Here is a 22,776-nt window from a genome sequence, read left to right as displayed (position 1 = left end):
TCTTCAAGAATAAATATGAAATAAAGCCATTTTCAGACAAAAGAAAATTAAGAGAATTTGTAGCCAGCAGAGGGGCTCTCAATGAAATGCTAAAATTTCAGATCTTCAGACAGGATAAAAATAATATCAGAGGGAAATCTGGAACATCAGGAAGGAAAGAGGAACCACAGGAATGGTAAAAATCTGGGTAAAATAACAGACAATTTTTCTCTTAAGTTTTTAAAATACATTTGATGGTTGAGAGAAAAAATTTTAACACTCTCTTATGGGGTCTTCAATGCATATGAAAACTAAAGCAAGGGATTATATTAATTATAATTAGAGTGTTAATGTTAATGTCAGTGTTATGTTAATTATGTTTTAAGTAATTCCTAGAGAGTAAACACTTAAAAATCCTATATAAAGAGATATAGTCAAAATTCAGGGGATCAAGTCTAACAGAATACTGGCAAATATTCAAACAATTCAAAAGTATATATACAATGGATATATTTTGGCCATTCAAAAGAATGAAATTTTGCCATTTGCAGCAACATAGATGGACTTGGAGGGCACTGTGCTGAGTGAAATAAGTCAGAAAGAGAAAGACAAATATTGTATGATATCACTTATATGTGGAATCTAAAAAAAACAAAAAACAAACTAGTGAATATAACAAAAAAGAAATAGACTCACAGATACATAGACGACAAACTAGTAGTTACCAGTGGGGAGGGGGGAGAGGTCATATAATGGTGGGAGAGTGTACAAACTACTGGGTGTAAGATGGGCTCAAGGATGTATTGTACAACAGTGAGAATATAGCCAATATTTTGTAATAACTGTGAATGGAAAATAGCCTTTAAAAACTGTATAAAACATTTTTAAAATTAAAAAATAAATAAAAATGGAAGACCAACAAAGAAAAAAGAAATAAGAAAAAGAACAAAGTACTCCTAAAGTAGGAGAAAGAAAATAATAGACAAAATCAATAAAATGGAGATGGGGAGGATATATCTCAGTGGTAGAGTGCCTGCTTAGATAGAATGCATGAGGTCCTGGGTTCAATCCCCAGTACTTCTTGTTAAACAAATAAATAAACCTAATTATCTCTGCCCAAACAAATAAAACAAGCAAAACACAGTATAAAAATTTTTAAATAATCAATAAAATGGAAAAAATAGAGAAATGTCAATGAAACAAAAAATTGGTTTACTCAGTTGCCAGATGGTTACAGGAAAAAAAAAATTAGGTATTAGGAATAAGAGAAGATATACCAACAGATCCCCACAAACATTAAAAGGATAAGATAGAAATACTGCAAGCAACTCCACACACATAAATTTGACAATAACAACCAACTTCTTGAAAGTCACAAACTACCAAAACTCAGTCAAGAATTAAAAGATAAATAAACCGATAGTCCTTATGAAGACAGACACAAAAATCCTCAACAAAATACTAGGAAATCAAATCCAGCAATATTATATGCAAAGAATAGGACACTGCAATCACTGTGGTTTATCCCAGGAGCAAAAAAAAAATGGTTCAGTTTTCCAAAATTAATAGATATAATCCACTATATTAACAGCTTAAATAACACACACACAAAAAAAAATCCACTTGATTGTGTCAATGGATACAGGAAAAAATTTGACAAAATTCAGCATTCATTTATGATAAATGCTGCTAGCAAACTAGGAAGAGGAGGGAACCTCCTCAACCCCAAAAAGGGGCATCTACCAAAATCTACAGCTAACATCATACTTTGTGATAAATGAATGTTTCCCTCTAAGATGAGGAACAAATGACCTCTACTCTCACCACTGGTATTTCACATTCCACTGGAAGTGCTAGCCAATGCAAGAAAAACAGAAGGTATAAGACTGGAAAGAAAGAACAATTGTCCCTATTCACAGATGGCATGATTGGCTATGTAGACAATTCCATGGGAATCTATAAAACGCTCCTAGGACTAATGTGTAAATTAGCAAGGTTGTAGGATACAAGGTCAACACACAAAACTCTATTGTATTTCTATATCCTAGCAATGAGTCACCAAAAACTGAAATTTAAAAAAATCTCAGTTATAATAGCCCTGAAAAGAATAAAATACTTACATATAAATCTAACAAAACAAGTACAGAAACTGCACAATGAAAAGTACAAAACATTGAAGAAAGAAATCAAGAACAACCTAAATAGGTGGACAGACACACTATGTTCATGGATTGAAAGGCTCAATACAGTTGCAATCTCAATTCTCCCGCAAGTTCATCGGTAGGTTTAACACAATCCCAAAATCCCAGCAAGATTTTTTGTAGATAGAAACAAGTCACCATAAAATTTATATGGGAAGTCAAAAGAATGGTCAAAATAATTTTTAAGAACTAAGCTGAAGGATTCACACTACTTGATTTAAGAATTACAGTAATCAAGGGGGGAGGGTATAGCTCAAGTACATGCTTAGCATACACAAGGTTCTGGGTTCAATCCCCAATACCCCCTCTAAAAATAAATAATTAATTAAAATAATAAAAGACTGCATTAAAACAAAAAATAAAATTATTTTTTAAAAAGGAATTATAGTAATTAAGACAGTGTAATAGTAATAAAGGGATGGACACATATATCAATGGAACAGAACAGAGGGCCGAGAAACGGACATACACAAATATGGCCAACTGATTTTTGACAAAGGTAGAAAGGCAATTCAGTGAAGGAAGGATAGCCTTTTCAACAGTGTTGGATCAACTAGATGTTAAAAGGCAAGTATATGAACCTCAAGCTAAATTTTTTACCTTGTGTAAAAACCAACTAAATCTACCTAAATAAATGTAAGACATGAATCTATAATTCTTCAAAGGAAACATGAGAAAAATCTTTATGATCTTAGTTTTTAGATATGCCAACAGTGAAATCCATGAGAAAAAAAATTGATAAACTGATTTTCATCAAAACTAAAAACTTTTTCTGCAAGATACTGTTAAGAGAATAAAAAGACAAAGTAGAATGAGTTAAAAATATTTTCAAGCCATGTATCTGACAAAGCTCTTCTATCCATAGTATACAAAGAATTCTTAAAATTCAACAATAAAAAAACAAACTATTCAATAAACAAAATAAGCAAAAAACTCAAATATTTCACCAAAGAGAATATATATATAGCAAATAAATACAAAATGCTTGACATCATTAGCCATTTAGGGAAATGCAAATTAAAACCACTATGAGATGCCACTATATACCTATCACACTGGCTTTAAAAAAAAAAAAAAAAGATAATACCAAGTGCTGGCCAGGATGCAGAGCAACTGAAACTCTCAGATATTGATGGTAGAATGCAAAATGGTACAGACACTCTGGAAAACTGCTTAGTAGTTTCTCATACAGTTAAACATACACTTATCATATGATTCAGCAATTTGACTCCTAGGTATTAACCCCAGTGATATAAAACCTATGTTCACACAAAAAAAACTGTACATGAATGTTTATAGCAGCTCCATTCATAATCACCAAAAATTGGAAACAACTCAAATGTCCTTCAATAGTAAATGATTATAAAGAAACTGTAGTACATACCTACAATGGGAAACTACTCAGCAATAAGAAGGAATGAACAACAGATACAACACAACAACAATGAATCTCAGATGCATCACACTGAAAGACAGTCTCAAAAGGGTCTTATGGTATGATACCACTTTTATGATGTTCTGGAAAAGACATAACGATACTGATGGGGAACAGATGAGTGGTTGTCAAGGGGCAAGTGTGACCAAAAAGAAGAATTAGTAAGTTTTGTGGGTTGATGAAACTGTTCTGTGTCCTGATTGCAGCAGTGGTTACATGAATGTATATGTGTTAAAACTCATAGAACTATACACCAAGAAAAGTCAATTTTACGTATTTCAATTAGAAAAACAGAACACATGGAGACCACCAACATGTGCCCAAACCTCTAGAGCTCAAAATTGTCAGTTTTCTTATGTTCTCAGAAAGAAAATAGCATGTACTGTCTTACTAAATTTCTTTTTGGTTTAATTTAAAACCATGATGTGACAAATTCTAAATTAGTTTTTAAATGCTGTTTTTCCAGCATTCAAAATATAGAATAAAAGCCTTCAATTTTGCCACTCAGTCATGAAACAAAACAAAAATAATCTGAAGAAACAGATCAATTTCCAAAATGGCAACCAAAACAAAAGCAAGAGAGTCTACTGGATGGGGCCAACCAGCTAGAGCCTAGAGCATAATGAAGCATAACATTCAGATATTAGTTGTATATTTAAGATTTGTGCACTTTTCTGAATGTATACTATACTTCCATAAAAAGTCCTCAAAAGCAATAATGTAAATCTGTAGTTAAAACTCCAAAAAGAAAAACACTGTGCGCCGTACCCAAAAGTAAGTTATAGAACAGCATGTACAATATCCCATTTTTACAAATACGCACACACAGGAACAAAGTCTGAAACAATATATAGCTGTTAATGGAAGTTCTCCCTAGCTGATGAGAATATTTTTTTCTTCATTTTTCTATAGTAGTCTGGGGTTTTTTTCCCTAATACCACAGACCCAAATACATTTATAATCAGAAAATATGTTTTTTGCATTTTGGAAAATTGCATTCAAGTTAAAAACATGATATTTATATTACAGATCAATTTATGTATAACTTAGACTGTGCGCCCCTTAACATAAAGGACATAAAGGAGCTTTGTAAGCCTCTTACGGTACCAGATTCCTAAAAGATACTTTACCAGATGTGTGACTGGAGAACGAAGAATAGAAATATGGAAGGCTTCTCACCAGAAGTGGTTAACTTCTCTGGCATCTCTCAGTGAAGAGAGAAGAAATCAGGCAAGTGGCAAAGGTGTTCGGATGGTGGGAGCCCTGTGAGTGATGGTGAAGAGGCAGAACAGATCCTGACATGGAACAAAGACAGGGGAGTAGACCGAGGGGGAGACCAGGAAATCTGGAAGAAGTGTGAAGGAAAGGGTAGAGTTGAGGCAAAGGCTCGCGATGGAGGAAGTAACAGTTGTCTCGTAGGAAAAGAGCAGTGTGCTCACTACAGATCAGAGAGCTCACTAGTCCATCCCTCTCCCCTCTCCTGCCTTCCCAGTCCTAAGTGAAGTGACTCCTGGCTGTTCCTTGCACAGGGGTGTCATGCTCAGGATCCTGAATGCATAAGCAGGGTGGGCACCTGACCCACAGGTTGGCCAGGCACCTCTAGTTCGGCCTGGCTGGGAAAGCCAGTGAGAGAGCCCAAAGAGAGACAGTGGTAATCAGGCCAATTAGATGCTCTCTGGAATTCAACACCAGTCAGCAATTGAGTGACAGGGAGGGCAGACAGATCTAGGAACATTTTAAATAATATATCAGAATATATTTATAATATATATATCAGAAAATGCAACACCTACCACTTTGCCTAACCATTCTTATATGATTCCTCTGAACTTTTAAGAGGTGCTTTTGGGGTTATGCTGTCATTTACAGAAAATACCTAAGTGTACACACTGCAGAGCCTTAGTGTACACACTACAGAGACACACTGCTGGCCTGCACTTTTGTGCAGCTACTTAACAGTGAAGTGCGGTTTGTTCCATAGGGCCTCTTACCACGGCATTCCTTACAGCAGATTTTGTTTCCCACTGCAAACAAGTTAGGCGGCAATGTTTTTAACATACCCTTCCTTGCAGTCTACTTTAAAATAGTCTTTTCCTCAGTTTTCTCTTCTTGGAAGCAACCAAGCAGAGGGTTCACATTTTATTAAGAAAACTGCCTGCCTTTGCGTAGTTTTCACCTCCACTCAGGTCCAGATTTGCTGCTGCAATTCTTACAGGTAAACAGCAGCCAGTCCTTGACTACCTGAGACAGACACCGTGTCGTATGCTGCCCTCCAGCGGGGCACAGCCCCTGGCCTCACCAGCCAGTCCTCGCCCCCAAGTTCTCAGACCAAGGCAGTCGGTGCTCATAAGCCCAAGCCAGATAAGCCCAATGGACAGATCCCTGACCTGAAGCGGGCCTAGCTGGCAAAGGATGAGGCACTTGGCTGGCCTTGGGCTAGGATGGGGCCAGCAAGGAGCTGGGCAGAGCCCAATCCCCTTTCAGATGTGATTAGGTCACACAGCCCAAGCTGTGAAGAGAGGACATGGGCCCTTTCTGGCCCAGGAGTCATGTGCTGCCTTTAACCCAGCAGCTAGAAAGAAAAACTGCGCCCCACTGAGTGAAGCACCAACTTAAGTAAAACCCTTGAGCTTTGTAAGGCCCAGATGCTTGGCGCTCCCTAGGTCCCCTCCAAGGCAGGGTTTACCTGGCCCTGCAGGCAGAGCTGACCAACACCGCAGGGATGGGCTCAGCCTTGGGAGCAGCCCAGCCAGTCAGCAGCAGAAGCCCCTCAGGGCACACACTCCCACAGAACTCCTAGAGTGGAAGCTGTACTAGGGTATCTGCACCAGCCTCTACTACCCATCACTCATCATCAATGGTTTGACAGAGGTTCTAATGATAACTGAGGTTCTTAGCAGAACTGAAAGTTTTTAACTTCAACAACATGGGAGCTCTTATTGAAATGAGTCAGAAATTTACCTTTTATCTGTATTCATTCAGTCATGCAGTATATCATCTACATACCTCACAAAGGACCACAAAAAGACTAGAAGGCTCTGCACATGCTAATTTAAAGTAAATCTGTTTAAAATACTGTATCTGGAAAATTAAAGTTCACTTTTTTGGGGGGTGGGCATAGCTCAGTGGTAGAGCAAGTGCTTAGCATGCACGAGGTCCTGGGTTCAATCCTCAGTACCTCCACTGCAAAAAAAATTTTTTTGCTTTACTTGGTCTTACTTAAAAATATACTCTCCTATCTAGCTTAACATCACAGCTAAGCCAGTCTCTAAAATAAGTTTCTCAATTAAATAATCAAGACATTAAGCTTCATATAGCCCTTTGTGCCAGTTAGAAACATATTCCAGTCCGGATGGGAAATTGGCTTGGCAAGAGGATTGCAAATTAAAAATGGCACCTGTTCTGGGCTGGTGAATTAGGAACAGGCAATCCTTCCTTCTAATGGATGCTGCCAAGGGCCAGGGCATGTGCCTTGGCAAGCAGAGCATGTAGGATGGACCTCAGCCTTCCTCACCCTCTCAGCGAGACCCACTGTGCAGTGCACAACCTGCCCAACTGAACAAAGGAGCCTCGGACAACAGAGGTTTAGAGCAGTATCTTGGGGACTTTCTTTGTTCCTGGATGACAGTAACATTGCTGAACCAGTCTTGCTAAATCCTATATTTGGCAGGTCTTGATGATCTTTTTGTTTAATATTAAGAAGTTTGCTTCTATAAACAGGTAGAATTTTTAAAAACTGTTCTACTTCGTTTTCATTTATATTATTCTGGACTGAGACACAATGGTAGATTTCACAGTACGTTAAAAAACAACAACAAACCTGCAGGTCTCCTATAGAACTCCATGGAGTTAAACACAGAGGAGAGGCTTCACAAACCAGTCTTCCTTCAACCTGGCAATCCATCATTCTCTGTAGGCTTCACTCATCTAACTAGCTTGGCAGCCCCTAGGCTCCCAAAGTCCCAGACCAACAGCTGAAACTTTTCTGAAGTGTCTAGCGAAGGTGAGGCAGGTACAACATCTCTCCAACTACCTCACTAAAACCGCCTTTGAGTACCACAAGGCCAGTAACACCCTCATCACCACCTCCACCGCCATCACACATCTCGGGACCATGCAAAGAGCCATGTGGATGTACTCACCTGTGACAAGTGAGCGTTGGCCTCCCCAGTTTCAGCTCTAAAACCATAATCTAAAAGAATATAGATCAATTTGCTGGCAAATTATCCTGATCTCAATTTATTATCAGAGAAATTAAGAAACTAAAAGGCAAATTACATCTACAAATATCAGAGTTTTGTTACACTCCAAACTTTGGGGGCTCCCAAGTCCAGCTGCCCGCCTCAGTACATTCACTCGGGCCATTTGCCTGGGCTGGTTAAATACCTGCACTTTAAACAGAATATCACAGGCAAAGACTTGATTTGTCATATACTAACCATTCATCTGTCTCTCCTCATAGTCACATAAAGGATAAGAAAGATGTTAGAATTCACAAAGCTGTCCATACCTGGCTTCACAGAAAAGAATTAAACTACCACCCCTAGAACAGCAGCTAGTCACAGGGGAAAGAACAGCAGCCTCAGGCTCAGGTTCTCGGCTCACCAACAAACTAGGCAGTCATAGGTAATTCAGATTCCTCACCCACAAAACAAAGGAGGGGCACACATGGATAGCTTCAAGATTCCTTCTAGTCTAAAATTCTGAGTTTCAGTTTCAAGATGTTCTGGGCCACCTTGAACCTCCATCATTGATTTATACCATGCTCTCCACTTGCTGTGGACTGAACTGGACACCCCCACATCCAGATTCATTTGTTGAGGCCTTAACTTCCACCGTGATGGTGTCTGCAGATGGGGCCTTCAGGAGGCAATTAGGGTCGAAGTCATGAAGATAAGACCCTCATGGTGGAATTAGTGCTGGAAGAGGAAGAGAGAAATCTTTCCTTGCATGCATGTGAGGTCATGTGAGCACACAGCAAGATGGCAGTCACCAACAAGTCAAGAAGAGAAGCCTCAGAATGAAACCGACCTTGTAGGTACCTTGGTCTTGGACCAGCCTCCAGAGCTATGAGAAATAAATTTCTGTTGTTTAAGTCACCCAATCCATGGTATTCTGTTACGGCAGGCTAAGACACACCTTCAACATGAATTAGGTGTTTTTTTCTTCCTGGATTTGGAACTTGTTCCAAACTCACCAAACTGAACTGGGTAACTTGTTAAGTGCTTACCAAGTAGTCACATGTTCACTGCTATGAATACTACACAGGAGAAAACTGGGGAGTCTGTGCCTTGCTTATAAACGTATTACAATAGACTGTAAGTATATTTAAATCTGTTCAGTAACCTAGAGAATCTAGAGAGTGAGGGACTCTATAATGTAAGCTGGTTTATAATGAAGCCAGAGCTCCATATCATGGGACATTACAGGACATCAGTCAGAACAAAGAAAAATCCACGATACAGGCATGGCAGGTCCAGCAGGGAGAGAGTAGGGAAAAGATAAAAGACCCTGCCTCACCCTGGTCAACCATTCCTGGGGCATCTGGCTGTGCAAAGGGAGGGCTGGAGCAGCCCTGCAGCAGCAACACATAACCATGGGGAACAGGAGCTTCCAGCCAGGCTGGGCTGGCAGATTTATGTGGAGAGAACCTGAATGGGACAATGGCTGGACCAGAACATGGCTAGATGAGGCAGGACCCATCGGCGTTAACAATAACAGCCGATGTTATTGTTAACATCTGTGCTAGGCACCTTCCGTTCAACCTCACGCCAACTCTACAGCGGCAAGTAATCCTCGTACCTGTACTCCTTACTGTTCTGGCCTGACTCAGAACCCTAAAGGCCAGGTGGAGGTATGGTCCTAAGGGTAGGTGACAAGATCTACTTTTGTGAAGAAAACTGACCAGAAAGAAACATGAAAAACAACACAGAAATCTAGAGTGAGGTGCAGGAGGCCATAAAGGATGCTCCTCAGCAACTCAGCAGAGCAGGGGTCAGGCTGGAGGAGCAGAGGAAACAGAGAAAGGGACAAGTGAAATTGGGAGGTTTTAACATGCATGGGTTGGATAAAAATCCAGCCCACCCAGGCCTCTCCCCATTTACTCCCTTCTCAGGATAAATTATGGAAGATTTTGAAATAGACCAAAAAGATTACTGAGTATCTTCAATGGAAGAATAGGCTTTGTTAGAACATAACTTTCCAGACTATCTGATTGTATACAGTTTGTGCCTTTCATGTGCATTTGATATATTCTGCAACTCTGTTAAGTTGTACATAACTGATAGCAGTGCAAGTAATTCTTGTCTGTGGACAGGCAAATAAACTGTCTGGTGGAGAGACAACAGAGTCCCCCTTCAAAGCTAAAGTTTCATCTATTTGAAATTCATTTCATAGTGTATGTGTGTATGTGTCTACTTTGTGAATTTCCTTTGAACAGATTATCTTACTGGTTCCCTCACTAATTAATAAAATCTTTTATATTTGTATATAGGAGTCATGATTTTATCTTTTAATAATTATCCTTTGATACTCAAACAAGCTGAAGTCCAAACGGGTGCCAATATTCTGTATTATCTGCTGTAAGAAGTGGAAAAAAGATTCCAAAGGTCAGTAATTCTTCCAACTCAAAATACTCTGAAGTCAGCTGGCTCAAGCAAATAGGACAACAATCAAGTCTCAATTTTTATCTCTCTAACCTCCTCCACCAGCAAACACAGTCTCCATCTTCCCCATTTCACTGGTTCTGATCTCAGCAATTCTTCAATTGTACTGATAATTCCAACAGCTAAAAGAGAAGGACTGAGGGGCCTCCCTTTGTAATATCATCACCCCTCTCAACTCTGACAGACATGATCCATGTATTGTGCAAGAACTAGGAGCCAGAAGGTCTCTTAAGGCTGGCTGACCCACCAGGAGCAGTGCTGGCAGAAGAGGGAAAACAGAACTGGACTAAGTCCCCATAGGATGGGAAAGACGAGGGATGCTGCAACAATTCTCATCATCTGCCTAATGGTTGTAGAATCACACACACATAGGGCTTCCAGGCGTGGTCTCTGAAGGTTGGTTCATAGCTCCCCACTTACTAGTCTTGGGGACCTTAGGCAAGTTACTGATCTCAATAAGCCTCTGTTTTGTCATCAGTAAAGTATCTGCCTCATAGGATTGCTATCAGCATTAAAAGAGAGAACACGTGGAAAACACTCAGCAGTGTGGTACACAGTAAATGTGCACTGAATGTCAGCTTCCATGTTTCTTTCATTGAGAAATAAGTGTAATATGAAATAAAAACAAGGAATGTAACAAAACATAATTGCCACCTCTTAACTCCCATTTGTCATATCTATTCCACCCTCGTTACCAGAAGGCCAGTGGGCTCTTTGTTCCGCACCTCAATTACTCAGTCACTTCGTAGGCCCTGCTATCATCTCATCCTTCTCAAAACCATTCCCCTAACCCAGCGAGATCCAATGGAAATATGTGAGCCCATTAATAATTTTAAATTTTCTAATAGCCAGATTTTTAAAAGTAACAGGTGGAATTAATTTTAATAGTGTATTTTATTTATCCCAATGGAGCCAAAACATCATTCCAACATGTAATCAAGATAAAAAATCACTGAGACAGTTTACATCCTGCTTTTTTCCTATTATGTCTTTGAACTCCAGCGTGTGTTTTATACCTATGCACATCTCAAGTTCACACTGGCCACACTGCCAGTGCTCAAAAGCCACAGCTCTGATTGCTCTTCATCTCTTCCAGAAAACTCAAATCCATTAGCCTAACAAATCAGGCCCAACCTGAGTCCCCCTCATCCCTCCCCACGGCCCTTCCTTCCTTATCTTTGCCTGGTGAACCATACCTGGTCACCTTCTTACCACTTCTTTTCTAAACTTGGCCTTGACTCCCAGGACCTGGTATTTTCCTTCTCAACAGGACACACAACACGTTATTCCAGGTACTGGTCATTCAACATTTAACACGTGAACATGTTCATTTCCCACAAGGACGTGAGGGCTTCCTACCCAAGCCCACTGTCCCCAGCTTCTATCAGAATACTTAGCTCCAGTGATCAGCACCAGCTGTGTTACTTTCTCTGCCCAATACCAAACCCTTCCCCAGGTAGACTGTGAGCCCCGTGGAGGCAGGGATTTTTGTCCCATTTAAGTATGTCTAACAGTACTTGGCCCAGCCTAGGTATTCACACATATACAGATTTTTTTTAAAGGGGAAGAATATGTTAGAATTTTTACCAACATCTAGCTACTGACCTTGATCTAACTGTAAAGTTACTTAGCCAACTCTTAATCTGAAATTATATACATGTGTAGGGTTTGGACCAAAAACGGCTGAGAGAAAGTAGACGAGCTCAAGAAGCAACTACCGCTGGAAGAGCCATTGTTCCTGGGGGTTGTTTTTTTTCCGCTGGCACAAAAATCTTTTAGCTTTAAACTGTTTTTCATAGCTGTGCTGGAATAAATGGGAAACCACAAAAATGAAGGCTTCATTGCACCAGTCATCAAATGGTAGTGGCAGGAAAGAAACCATCCAAAACTATCTACATTTGATTAAACTCTGAACATTTTAAGTGTTTATTAGCCCATTTAATCCCTAAATTAAACCAATCATTTGAAATGTTCAGAGACAAAATTCTGGATCCCACTATTTCCTCCAGCCCTCTCCACTCTTCACTGAAGACCAAGGCCTCCCTTCCCAGGTCCCACAGAACTGTTGTTCTTTTATTTTCAACAGGGAGCTTCATAAAACAACCACCAGGACCCTCAGTCTCAATCCTAGTCGTGACTTCTTTACACATGTTAAATGTCTACTCCAAGGGTTCTCAAAACACTGGCTTGGCAGGTCCTGAATGACCCTCTCTCCCAGCATGTTCATCAGAAAGCAGACAACTTTAATAATAACTACAGAACCCCTGGTTTTCATTTTACACTTGCCTAAGCAAAATGCTTGGCAAAGCCTCTTATGGTTTCCCCCACTTTTGCAAAAATCTGTCTCCTAAGCAAAAGCTTCTGTTTCCTAGTAGCACTAGATACACTTTTAAAACTCACGGTTAGAAAAAGAAAAAAAATAATTACAACAGCATTTTATTTCTACTCTTTCTCCCCAATGTTTTCCACTTAGAACAGAGCCCAGAGGTTTATTTGCTTATAAATATATAAACATGTTATTGTTCCCTAATGGATGGCATGTTTTCAAATAATTTGACCTTATGAACTATGTTAAGTAATACATAAACCATTATTTTTTTCTTTCTTTCATTAAACAGACCTGTATATTCAACGTTTATTCACTGCTTTGCTGTGTGTCAGGCACTGTTTCAGACACCAGGGATACAGCAGGGAACTCAAAACACAAAGCCCCTGCTCTCGTGAAGCTGATATTCTTGTCGGGTGGTAAATGCTGTGAAGAAAAGTAAAGCAGAGTGAGGGGGACAGAGTGGGGCTGGGGGAATGTCCTACTTTTGACAGGGTGGTCGGGGAAGGTCTTTTGAGAACAGAAGAAAAGCAGTACTGAAGAACAGAGCCAAGGGGGCGTTTTTGGGAAGAGCGGAACAGGGGGTGGAAGAATAAACCTCAAATGCAAAGACTCTGAGGCAGGAGTATATTAATTAAAATGTTAATTAAAGCTTCTGGTCAAGAGAAATAAGCAGTATCTTAAAACTCAAGTCGAAAAAGAAATTAGCCTTATTCTGTTAGATGCAGTTTGTATTAGGCTTTTGAAATACAATTGGTACCCCGCCTCTCAGTTTGACTTTCAATCCTCCATTTCTATATTAATAAACTTAGGGCTCCCAGGTGACCCCCGCACTCTGAAAACCAGCAACAGATGTGAGGTGACAAGGCCCTACACGAGAGGTTCTGAGATGAGGGCTGGGGTCCCCCTTTAAGTGATAATCTTCCACACAAAAACCTTCCCCATCAAGAGGTTAAACAGCTTAAAAACAGGTAGTTTCCAAATGCTAAAAAGGGAAGACTGTCTCCCAAAGGAGGTGTCACTTTCTGAATTCTGTACCCTTCTACTCATCTGTCCCCTCTTCGGCCAGCTGCAGGCCTGCTAACAGCCCTGGACTACTCTGAACTGAGCCTTTGAAAGTTTAAGTTGGCTCTTCACCACCACAAGATGCTGAGGCCATCCCCTTGGCCGGGGGGCCTTGCTCTCCTATTCTCTGCCCTTTTCAGTCTAGCCTCCTCCTTCTAGACACTCTGGTCTTGTCTTGCTAATGACTCCAAATCCCAGCTGATCTTACCCCGCTGTTAACTTCTCTTGCACACATAGCCTGTTCCCCAGGAATAATCTTATTTTCCAAACAAAAACCTCAGGATACACTGTCAATATATGGGTACTTGTCGCTCTAATTTCAATGCTTGTAATATTTTGTAATTTTAAAACACAATAATTTTTCAAAACTTAGGATGTACTTATAAGTATACGTCTGAGACAGCACAGGGAACTGGGACTGTCTAGGAAAATTTAAGGTCTGTGATCACAGTTACAGGCCTTTGACTATTGCTCTATTCCCTAACAAACAACTTCATTTTCCAAAGAAATGACATCTTCCTACAAAAGGATTTGGAGCTACTTCCAGGAATAAGGATAAAGAGGCAGTGAGTGATAGCTGTGGGTTGAAGGCCAGAATATTGGTATTTCCAGGTCATTTCAACAGCTGAGGGAGTCAACAAGGCCATGATGGAAAATAATCAGCCTCGACAGCCATCCAGAACTTAGCCCTTAACGGATGGATTATATTATATGCTGCTCAGGTAAATCCAGCACTACCTGTAGGCTGGAAATATGCCTCTCTCCAACACCCAGGTAAGCATCCACTCATTCTACCAGGAGGGAGAAGCATCATGCATTCAGCAGGGCAGTACACTCCTGTCCTGTCCCCTCTGGGCATCCTCTCAAGTGCCATGATCCAGGAAAGGCTCTTGGCACTTCTTAATTAAGAACAAAGGTCCTCATGGTGAGGACTTCAAAATGTATAGAAACATCTCAAATCACTGTATTGTGTAACAGGAACTAACGTAGTATTGTAGGGTAATTATATTTCAAAAACAAACTGATAGAAAACGAGGTCAATTTGTGGTTGCCAGAGGCCGGATGTAGGGGAGGGAGGACTGGATGAAGGCAGTCAAAAGGTACAAACTTCCAGTTACAAGATAAATAAGTACTAGCGATGCAATGTACACCATGATAAGTATAATTAACACTGCTATATATGAAAGTTGTTAAGAGAGTAAATCCTAAGAGTTCTCATTACAAGGAAAATATTTTTTTCTGTTTATTTTGTATCCAAATGAGATAATGGATGTTCACTAACTATTGTCATTTCATATTGTACGTAAGTCAAATCATCATGCTGCACACCTTAAACTTATACAGTGCTATATGTCAGTTACATATCGATAAAACTGAAAGAAAAAATTTTTTAAAAATAAAGAAAGAACAAAGGTCCTCCAGAGCCGTCAAGAAAAAAATGATGTGGCCTGTGATCCAGGAGGAATCAGAAGGTCTTACTGAACTGACTATTTCCCACTGGTAAGCACTTGTGGGTAGGCACACTGGAGACTTGGAATATACTGAGAACTTTAGGTCTGGTGTAGGACCAAATTCATAGTTGTTTAAAACATTCAGAAATGTAATGATATTGCCCTTTGATCTAGTAAATACACTCCATGAAATTTAACAAAAAATAACAATTCAAAAGAAGAATGCAGGACATTTACTGAAGCATTCTTCCTAACAGCAAAAAATTGGAAACTATGATAAGAAGATCTTACGCAGCCTTTGGAAGGGAAAAATTCCAAAGTTCTTTTCATTTGACTAGGACTTTGTTCCTAATTTCCTTTAATGTTACAATGATTTTTTTAAACAAAATACAACTGGCACATAACATATTAGTTTCAGGTGTACAATATAATGACTCAATATTTATATACTGAGTGATCTATATTTATTACCACACGATCACCACAGTAATCACCACAATAAGTCTTATTTAACATCCATCACCATACCTAGTTATAAAATATTTTTCTTGTGATAAGTAAGCACTCGTAAGAACTATTCTTTAAGCAACTTTCAAATATGCAATACATTATTATGAACTATAGTCACCATGCTACAGGGTAAATTCCTTTCAAATGGAGAAACTTTTCCATTAGCATCAATAAATTTATCAACTGTGTGCAAGAATTTTTTTTAAAACAGGAAAATAGATTGAAAAAAATTTTAAGCTTCAAGTTTCTTCAAAAGGTTTATATTATCTAAATCATTCTCCCCAAAAGTAACTAAAGATTATGATCAGTTATAATAGCTTTAAGACTAATCTGTACTAAGGTAGAGCTAGTAATAGCTGATGTTTCGGGAATTTTTGAATAGAAGTTATTTGCATATGATATACAATTCAAAAAATATGAAAGTCATACAGTGAAAAATAAGTCTCTCTTCCACCCTGACCCTCGGCCACCCAGTTTCCCAACTTGTACCGTTCAAGAGAGATTCGACAGTGCCAACGGGTTTGTGTGACTTCTATGTGAGAGACACTTTGCCAAAGACTTTGTATGGAAGGCTCATGGGTGCTGGTAGTACTATCATCAGCCCTGATTTACAACTGAGGAGCCCTGCTTGTGGCCTGATGTGAACAAGCAACTGGCCAAAAGTCTCGTGGTGATAAGACATAGAGTCCATACTCTAAGAACCCGTCCCCATCCCACCCCCAACACACACACACACAACCCTAAACAAAGGTGACCCCATGTTATGCCTTCATGTTGTGTCATTCCTTCTGCCCTGAAAACCAATCCTTCACCATCCCTTTGCCTGGCTAACTTGATTTTCCATATAAATTTTGGGATCAGCTTGTCTCTTGCTGAAAAAAAAATCTTGCTAGGATTTTGTGGTTATGTTAAACGTACAGATCCATTTGTGGAGAACTGATATTGTAATAACCATATTGAGTCTTCCAATCCATGAGCACAATATGTCTGTCCACATATCTTGGTGGTCTTTGCTTTCCTTCAGTGTTTTGTAGTTTTCAGCATTAAGATCCCATACATGTTTTGTTAGATTTAGATCTAAGTATTTCATTCTTTTCAGGGCTATTGTAACAAATATGGGTTGCTTTTTTTCCCCCCCAATTTCAGTTTCCAATGATTTATTGCTAAGATATAAAAATATGATTGATTTTTGTGTGTTGACCTTTAGTCTGCAACCTTGCTAACTCACTTATTAGTCCTAGGAGCTTTTTTTAAACAGATTCCCATGGGATTGTCTACATAGACAATCATGCCATCTGCAAATAGGGACAGTTGTTCTTTCTTTCCAATCTGAATGCCTTCTATTTATTTTTCTTGCACTGGCAAGCACTTCCAGTAGGATGTTAAATATCAGTGGTGAGAACAGACATCACTGCCTTGCCCCCAGTCTTAAGGGGAAAGCTTTCTTTCACCATTAAGTATGTTAACTGTAGATTTTTGGTAGATGCCCTTTTCCAGGTTGAGGAAGTTCCCTTCCCTTACCAGCTTGCTGGCAACATGTATTATAAATGAATGCTCAAATCTGTTAAAAGTTCTTTCTGCACCCATTGACATAATCAAGTGTTTTTTTGTTCTTTAAGCTGTTAATATGGTGGATTACATCTACTGATTTTGGAAAACGGAACCAGCCTTTTGTTCCAGGGATAAATTACAACTAGTTGTGGTGCATTATTCTTTTTACATAACATTGCTGGATTTGATTTCCTAGTATTTTGTTGAGGATTTTTGTGCCTGTGTTCATGAGGATGACTGGTCTATAGTGTTCTTTTCTTGAACTGTTTTTGTCTGGTTTTATAAAACAGATGTGTGTGAGACACTTTTCTAAGGTCTTGGATGATAGTTTTGCTATTTTTAATCATCATAAAAACTTAAGAGTGATCTTATCTTTGCTTTTCTGTTAGAATCTACTTGACTTCAAGTTTCTGATCAGGAAAACAACTCCCAAAGGTAACAACAGTCTTCCCAAGGGAAAATGAGACTGTTTTATAAGAAGCCACTTTAAGGGTAGATGTGAGAATCCAAAGCAGTGAAACCCACTACTTCACTTGCCATAATCTGAATGCCCCGACCCTATCCCTAGTATATCCCCCGGGAAGCAGTAACAATCAGGAACTGTGCTTACTGTTTGGGGATGAAAAACTGACAGTTTCCATCAAATAAAAGATAAGTTATCACCCAACCCTGAAATGCAAATACTTACATTTGTCTTTGAGTTACCTAAGAAACACCTGTCAAGCATTAACCCCTTAATTCTTACAATTCCTAAAATGCTCAGTCACTACCACTCACATTCTACTACTGAGGAAGCCAAGACACAGTGGGGTTAAGAGATTTCAAGGAGATCAGCAGAAATTTGATTTAAACATCACCTACCACCCAACTTTGTTTTAAAAAAAAAAAAAAGTCCTTAACAAATGCAATGCAGTGTCAGAAGATCAGTCAGGCACAGGAGAGGCTCAAGAAAGGGATCTGAAGCAAAAGGGCTCCTTGAGGTGTGTTTCCGAAGGGAAATGTGGATTCTGCTCTTGGCTCTTCTGGAAGGCCCACCCCCTCACTGTGGCAAGTGGGCAGTCTGCTGGTTGAGAAGCAGGACACCACACAGCAACTGCACACCCAGGAACAGCACCGTGGCACTAAGAAATCGAAACCCCTGTTAAGTGTATCACTTCAGCATGTAAGAGTCACCCAGAAGGTCACCAAGCTGCCCAAAGACTAAATAAGTGTCCTTGGACTCAAGGTCTGCTCTGCTATGTGGAACAACTCAAAGTGTTGTGCTTAGGAGGCACTAAAGAGTACACTGCCTAGGTTCAAATCTCAGCTCCACCAACCACTAGTCATGTGACCTTGAATGAGTCACAACCTCTGTGCCTCTAATTTTCTCATCCATAAATTTAAGGCAACAACAGTAGAGTCAGCACTCACTAAATGATGCCTGCCATTCTTATTATCATTCAGAATGTTGTCAGATCCAAGGCCTGTCCTCTTCTGACACTGTCCTTACATCATGGTATATGTGACAGTATGCGCCCCCATCCCAAGAGCAAAACTCTGCTTTCAACCAAGAGTGGTGAAAAAAAATCAAAACAAAACAATAAACAAAAGGCCTATATCAACAATTTCATTAAATGATGAAGTCTAATGGTGTGAGAGCTAAAAAACCAATAAGCACTCATAGAATCCACATTCATAAGAAGGTATTTAAATCAATAGTTTAAACTGACTTTTCCCACAAAAAGTACATTTATATTGTTCGAGATAACCACAAGAGACATACCCCCAACTAAGAGAGGTATGAGTTTCATTTTTAAAAGACAGAATCTATGAAAATGCACTAATTAATTTCCATAATATTTTAGATTAGTTTTACTTTCAAATAACATTCCATTTCAAATATCAATTTAACTTTTAAATCACTAAGAAGTAAACTACCTTTAATTCAAATATGTAATTATAATTTTGGGGTGGCATTTTCACCAAGTTTCCTTAAAGACAGGAAGTATTTATTAATTAGCAACAGTGACAGCTAACGTTTTATTACACACTAACTAAATGCCTAATAAGCTAGGTGTTAATTTCTACATATTACCTCATTCTCTTAATCCTTTGAGGGAGATAGATGCTCATTTTTTTCAGAAAAACCTCTGCCTTGAGGTTGATGATTAATGGTTCCGATAGAGAACTGATTGCTAGCACCTGTGAAAGGTTTTAAACTGAAATGATACAGAAAAGTAAGTCTCAAACTTTACTGTGTGTGAGAATCGCCTCACAGATCTTGTTAAACTGCAGATTATGATTCAGAAGGTCTGGGTGAGGCCTCGGATTCAGCCTTTCTAACAAGCACTCAGGTGCTGCTGACCACACTTGGAGCAGGGACCTACAGGTGGCAACAGGCCACAGACCACAAAAAAAGTCTCAATACTAAAATGAGAAAAAGTCAAAATTTTCTCAAAACCCACAGAATTAGAACTTATATTAACATATTTCTTGATGGGATTCTGAGCTTTGTAACATCTTAGAAATACCCTTGAAACGACTCTCTTCCAGTTTGAGAGTCCAACTTCTTGGAGTTTTGTGGGGTTTTTTCTCCCTAAAACCCCTAATTTTTATCAAGGCTGAGAAGCTAAATGCATGGAAGGCTGTTTCAAGATGCCGTACCCTTCAAGCATGTCCCCATCCTTCATTCACCCGCACACAACACAACTTCCCACTGTTTAAATTCTGGAGATTAGTCAAAGGGCAAGAGTAAAGTGAGATTTTAGGGGCTGAGCCCCAAAGTTCTTTCAGACGAAAAGTAAAGTTTTACTAAAAAAAATAGCACCTTACAAAAAGGCAATCATAAATACCACTGGCTTCCGTTTCTGGCCTTAGGTGACAAAATTCCAACAAAGAGGTGGTAACATTTTATACAAACTACTGGGTTTCATTCTTTTAGCAGATCTTTTAAGTGGCAAGCTCTCTTTACTTTCAAAAGTCCATAGTAAGCAAAGCAAGGTACTCAACAAGGTCCTATATTCCACCTGGGTCCAAGTTCCCACCCTGCCCTTTTATTCACTTCTGTGCTGTACTCAAACATTGGCTGGCTGCCTCTTTCAAAAGGTAGTTAGTTATACACGACCCCCCCCAACCTCCTCCATTCTCTTTGCTAACAGCAATGTCTAACTTCAGAACCAACAGATCTCTGAAAGCATTCCAGTTCACCAGATAAGGTCAGTTTAACATTCTAAAGAGGAATAAACTGCTCCATTTGTCTTTTATGAGAGCCCTTCAAAAATACCTTCCCACAATCAGCAGAACAAGCCTTTCACCCAAGAGAGATAAAACCGTCTATGATTCTGCAATTTACAAACACTGAGACCTTTATTTAAAGGATATCTACATATTACGTTATTCCCCAGGAACATTTATCAATGTACTCAAGTAAGCACAAGAAGACCAATGCTTGGAAGAAAGAAACAAACTACATACATTGCAGCTCAGTGCAAAAGGCTTCTCTGGCTGAAAGTCTATAGTTTTGTTGCCCCGCCTCAGAGGAAGGCCTACCTGTGTCAGGGAATATCGGGACAGCTTTTTCTGAACTGGAGCTTGCTATATCCACAACAGAGCTAAGTAACTAACCAGAAAGGCCTGTAAGAAAACCACAAAAGAGGGGCATAGGGGACAGGCCCCTGCCTTGTGAACACCCTGTAAGCTAAAAATAAGAATTCTGAGAAACGAGCCCTATCATAGACAATTCTCTGTTTCTGTTACCTCCAAAACTGGCTGCCCTCCCAGGGTGATTTAACTCTGGGTTAAATCACCAATTGGGTAATGCCAGCCACGGTGCTGGGGCAGAGGATTCAGGGATGCTGGTTCTGTCTTCTAGGTTAATTAGGAGGAATCAAACCTCTGCAGTATAAACTGGAGACTGTGGGCAGATCTGGGTTCCCCCAACGCACCTAGACTACATGCTTCCATTCAACAAATATTTATTTGAGCGACTACCATATGCTCGGCACTCTTCTGGGCGCCGAGTTGGAAACCAAGCCACAGAACACTGCGGTGGAACCCGAGACAAACGAGGACCATTCTGAGGAGTAGAGGATGTGAGGGCCCGAAAACCTGCCACAAGTTGCTATGAGCAGAAGTACCCAGGGGACACCATGACCGCCGGGATCCGCGCACCACCAAGCCCAATTATGAAAGAGGCTCGAGACAGCGAATGCGGGAGTGGACAGGTAGGCCCAAGGGCAGGTGTTCAGGTAGAAGGCGCACACCTGAGGCGGCAGGGCTGGGTAAGGCAGGGTCCCGAGGGGAGGAGGGAGGGCGACCCGGGGACCCCGGAAAGGAGAGAAGCTGCAAGGAGCGGAGGTCTGGCCATGGGAAGCGGGTGCGTGGCGGAGGCCGGCCAGGCCTGCGCCCCCCGAAGCGGGAGCAGGGAGGGAAGGCGCGCAGCTAGGCCGCCCGCCGACACCTGGGGCCCCGCCCGGTACCTACCACTTGGGCGACCTTGAGGCAGCCGAGCGTGCCGCGCAGGTAGTCGGGGTCACAGCGCAGGCCGGCCAGCCCCCGGCGCTGGCTCACCGGCTCGGTAGTGGGCTGGTACGGGCTACTGGCGCCCGAGATCATGGAGGTGCTCGAGGCCTCGCCCTCGAAGCCGTCCAGCTCCTCGCCGCTCCGCATGCTGCCGCCCGGCCCGGGCCGCCGCGCGCGGCCGGTCCCCGGCGCCCGGAGCTGGCGGGCTCAGCGGGGCCGCCGCATCGCCGCCGCCTGACTGACTGCCCGCCCCTCCGCCGCCGCCCCCTCTGCGCCCGCTGCCCGGCTGCGGCCGCGGCTCGGTCCGCTCGGGCTCGGCTCCCGCCGCCTCGGCAGCGGAAAGGGAGGGAGGCGGGAGCGGGCGGATAGAGAAGGAGGCGGGAGCCGGCGCGGAGGGCCGGGAGGGGGCGGAGCGAGCGCCCGCCTGCCGGCCGCTCGGCGGCGCTCCGCGGTTCGGGCAAGTGGAGGTGGCCGCCTGCGCCGCGGGGCCTCAGGAGGGCGGGGCGGGGCGGGGCGCCGGGGCCTCTGGCTCCGCCCTCACCTGCCTGCGCGCGGGGGCTGGGGCCGCGGCTGCGCGCCTGGCGATCAGGGCGGTGGGAGGGCGGGGGGCCTGGAGGAGTGGGGGGTGAGAGGAGGGTTGAGATGGACCTAGGAGACACGGAGTTGCTTTCCCAGGGCGCTGCCTCAGTTTCTCCTCTGGTGGAAGTGGGATCCTCTGCAAGTAGGCCGGAGACTGCCCGGGGAAGACCAATATGTGCTGTGCGCCCCCCATGCTGGGACTGACTAACGAGAAGGGGCTACATGTCGGGCTCCCACACTGGGCGCCTTGCAACAAACCAGTTCTATAGCCAGACCTGAGCGGGACAGCGGTGAGGAAGAGTCGGAGTGAGTGGGGTCTCTTAGTACCCGGTCTGAAAGACAGACACACGGTATTATTTGTAACTCCTCATGTACGTTCTAGACCCACCCGCCTGACCAAGGTGGGGCGCTAGGCCACAGGAGACCCTCAGTGACTAACATTAGTTTCCTCTCCTAATTGAACAGGTTTTGCAATCTCTGTCTCAACATCAAGTCAGGTTAAACACAGATTTTT

General features: G+C 41.6%; 1 protein-coding gene across 1 annotated transcript in view; it reads right to left on the bottom strand.

Moving 5' to 3' along the window:
- CMTM4 (CKLF like MARVEL transmembrane domain containing 4) overlaps positions 1 to 21,957 on the bottom strand; it is a 70,077-nt gene extending 48,120 nt beyond the window's left edge. Inside the window, exon 1 of the mRNA XM_031458316.2 lies at positions 21,645 to 21,957. Within this exon, the coding sequence (XP_031314176.2) occupies positions 21,645 to 21,830 (186 nt within the window). The 5' untranslated portion in view covers positions 21,831 to 21,957. The remainder of the gene's footprint in view (positions 1 to 21,644) is intronic.
- Positions 21,958 to 22,776: the final 819 nt, after the last annotated feature.

This window comes from Camelus dromedarius, chromosome 9, assembly GCF_036321535.1.
Source record: "Camelus dromedarius isolate mCamDro1 chromosome 9, mCamDro1.pat, whole genome shotgun sequence".
Lineage (NCBI taxonomy): Eukaryota > Metazoa > Chordata > Mammalia > Artiodactyla > Camelidae > Camelus > Camelus dromedarius.
Note: the sequence above shows the minus strand (reverse complement) of the source record. Positions and strands in the feature narration are given on the sequence as shown.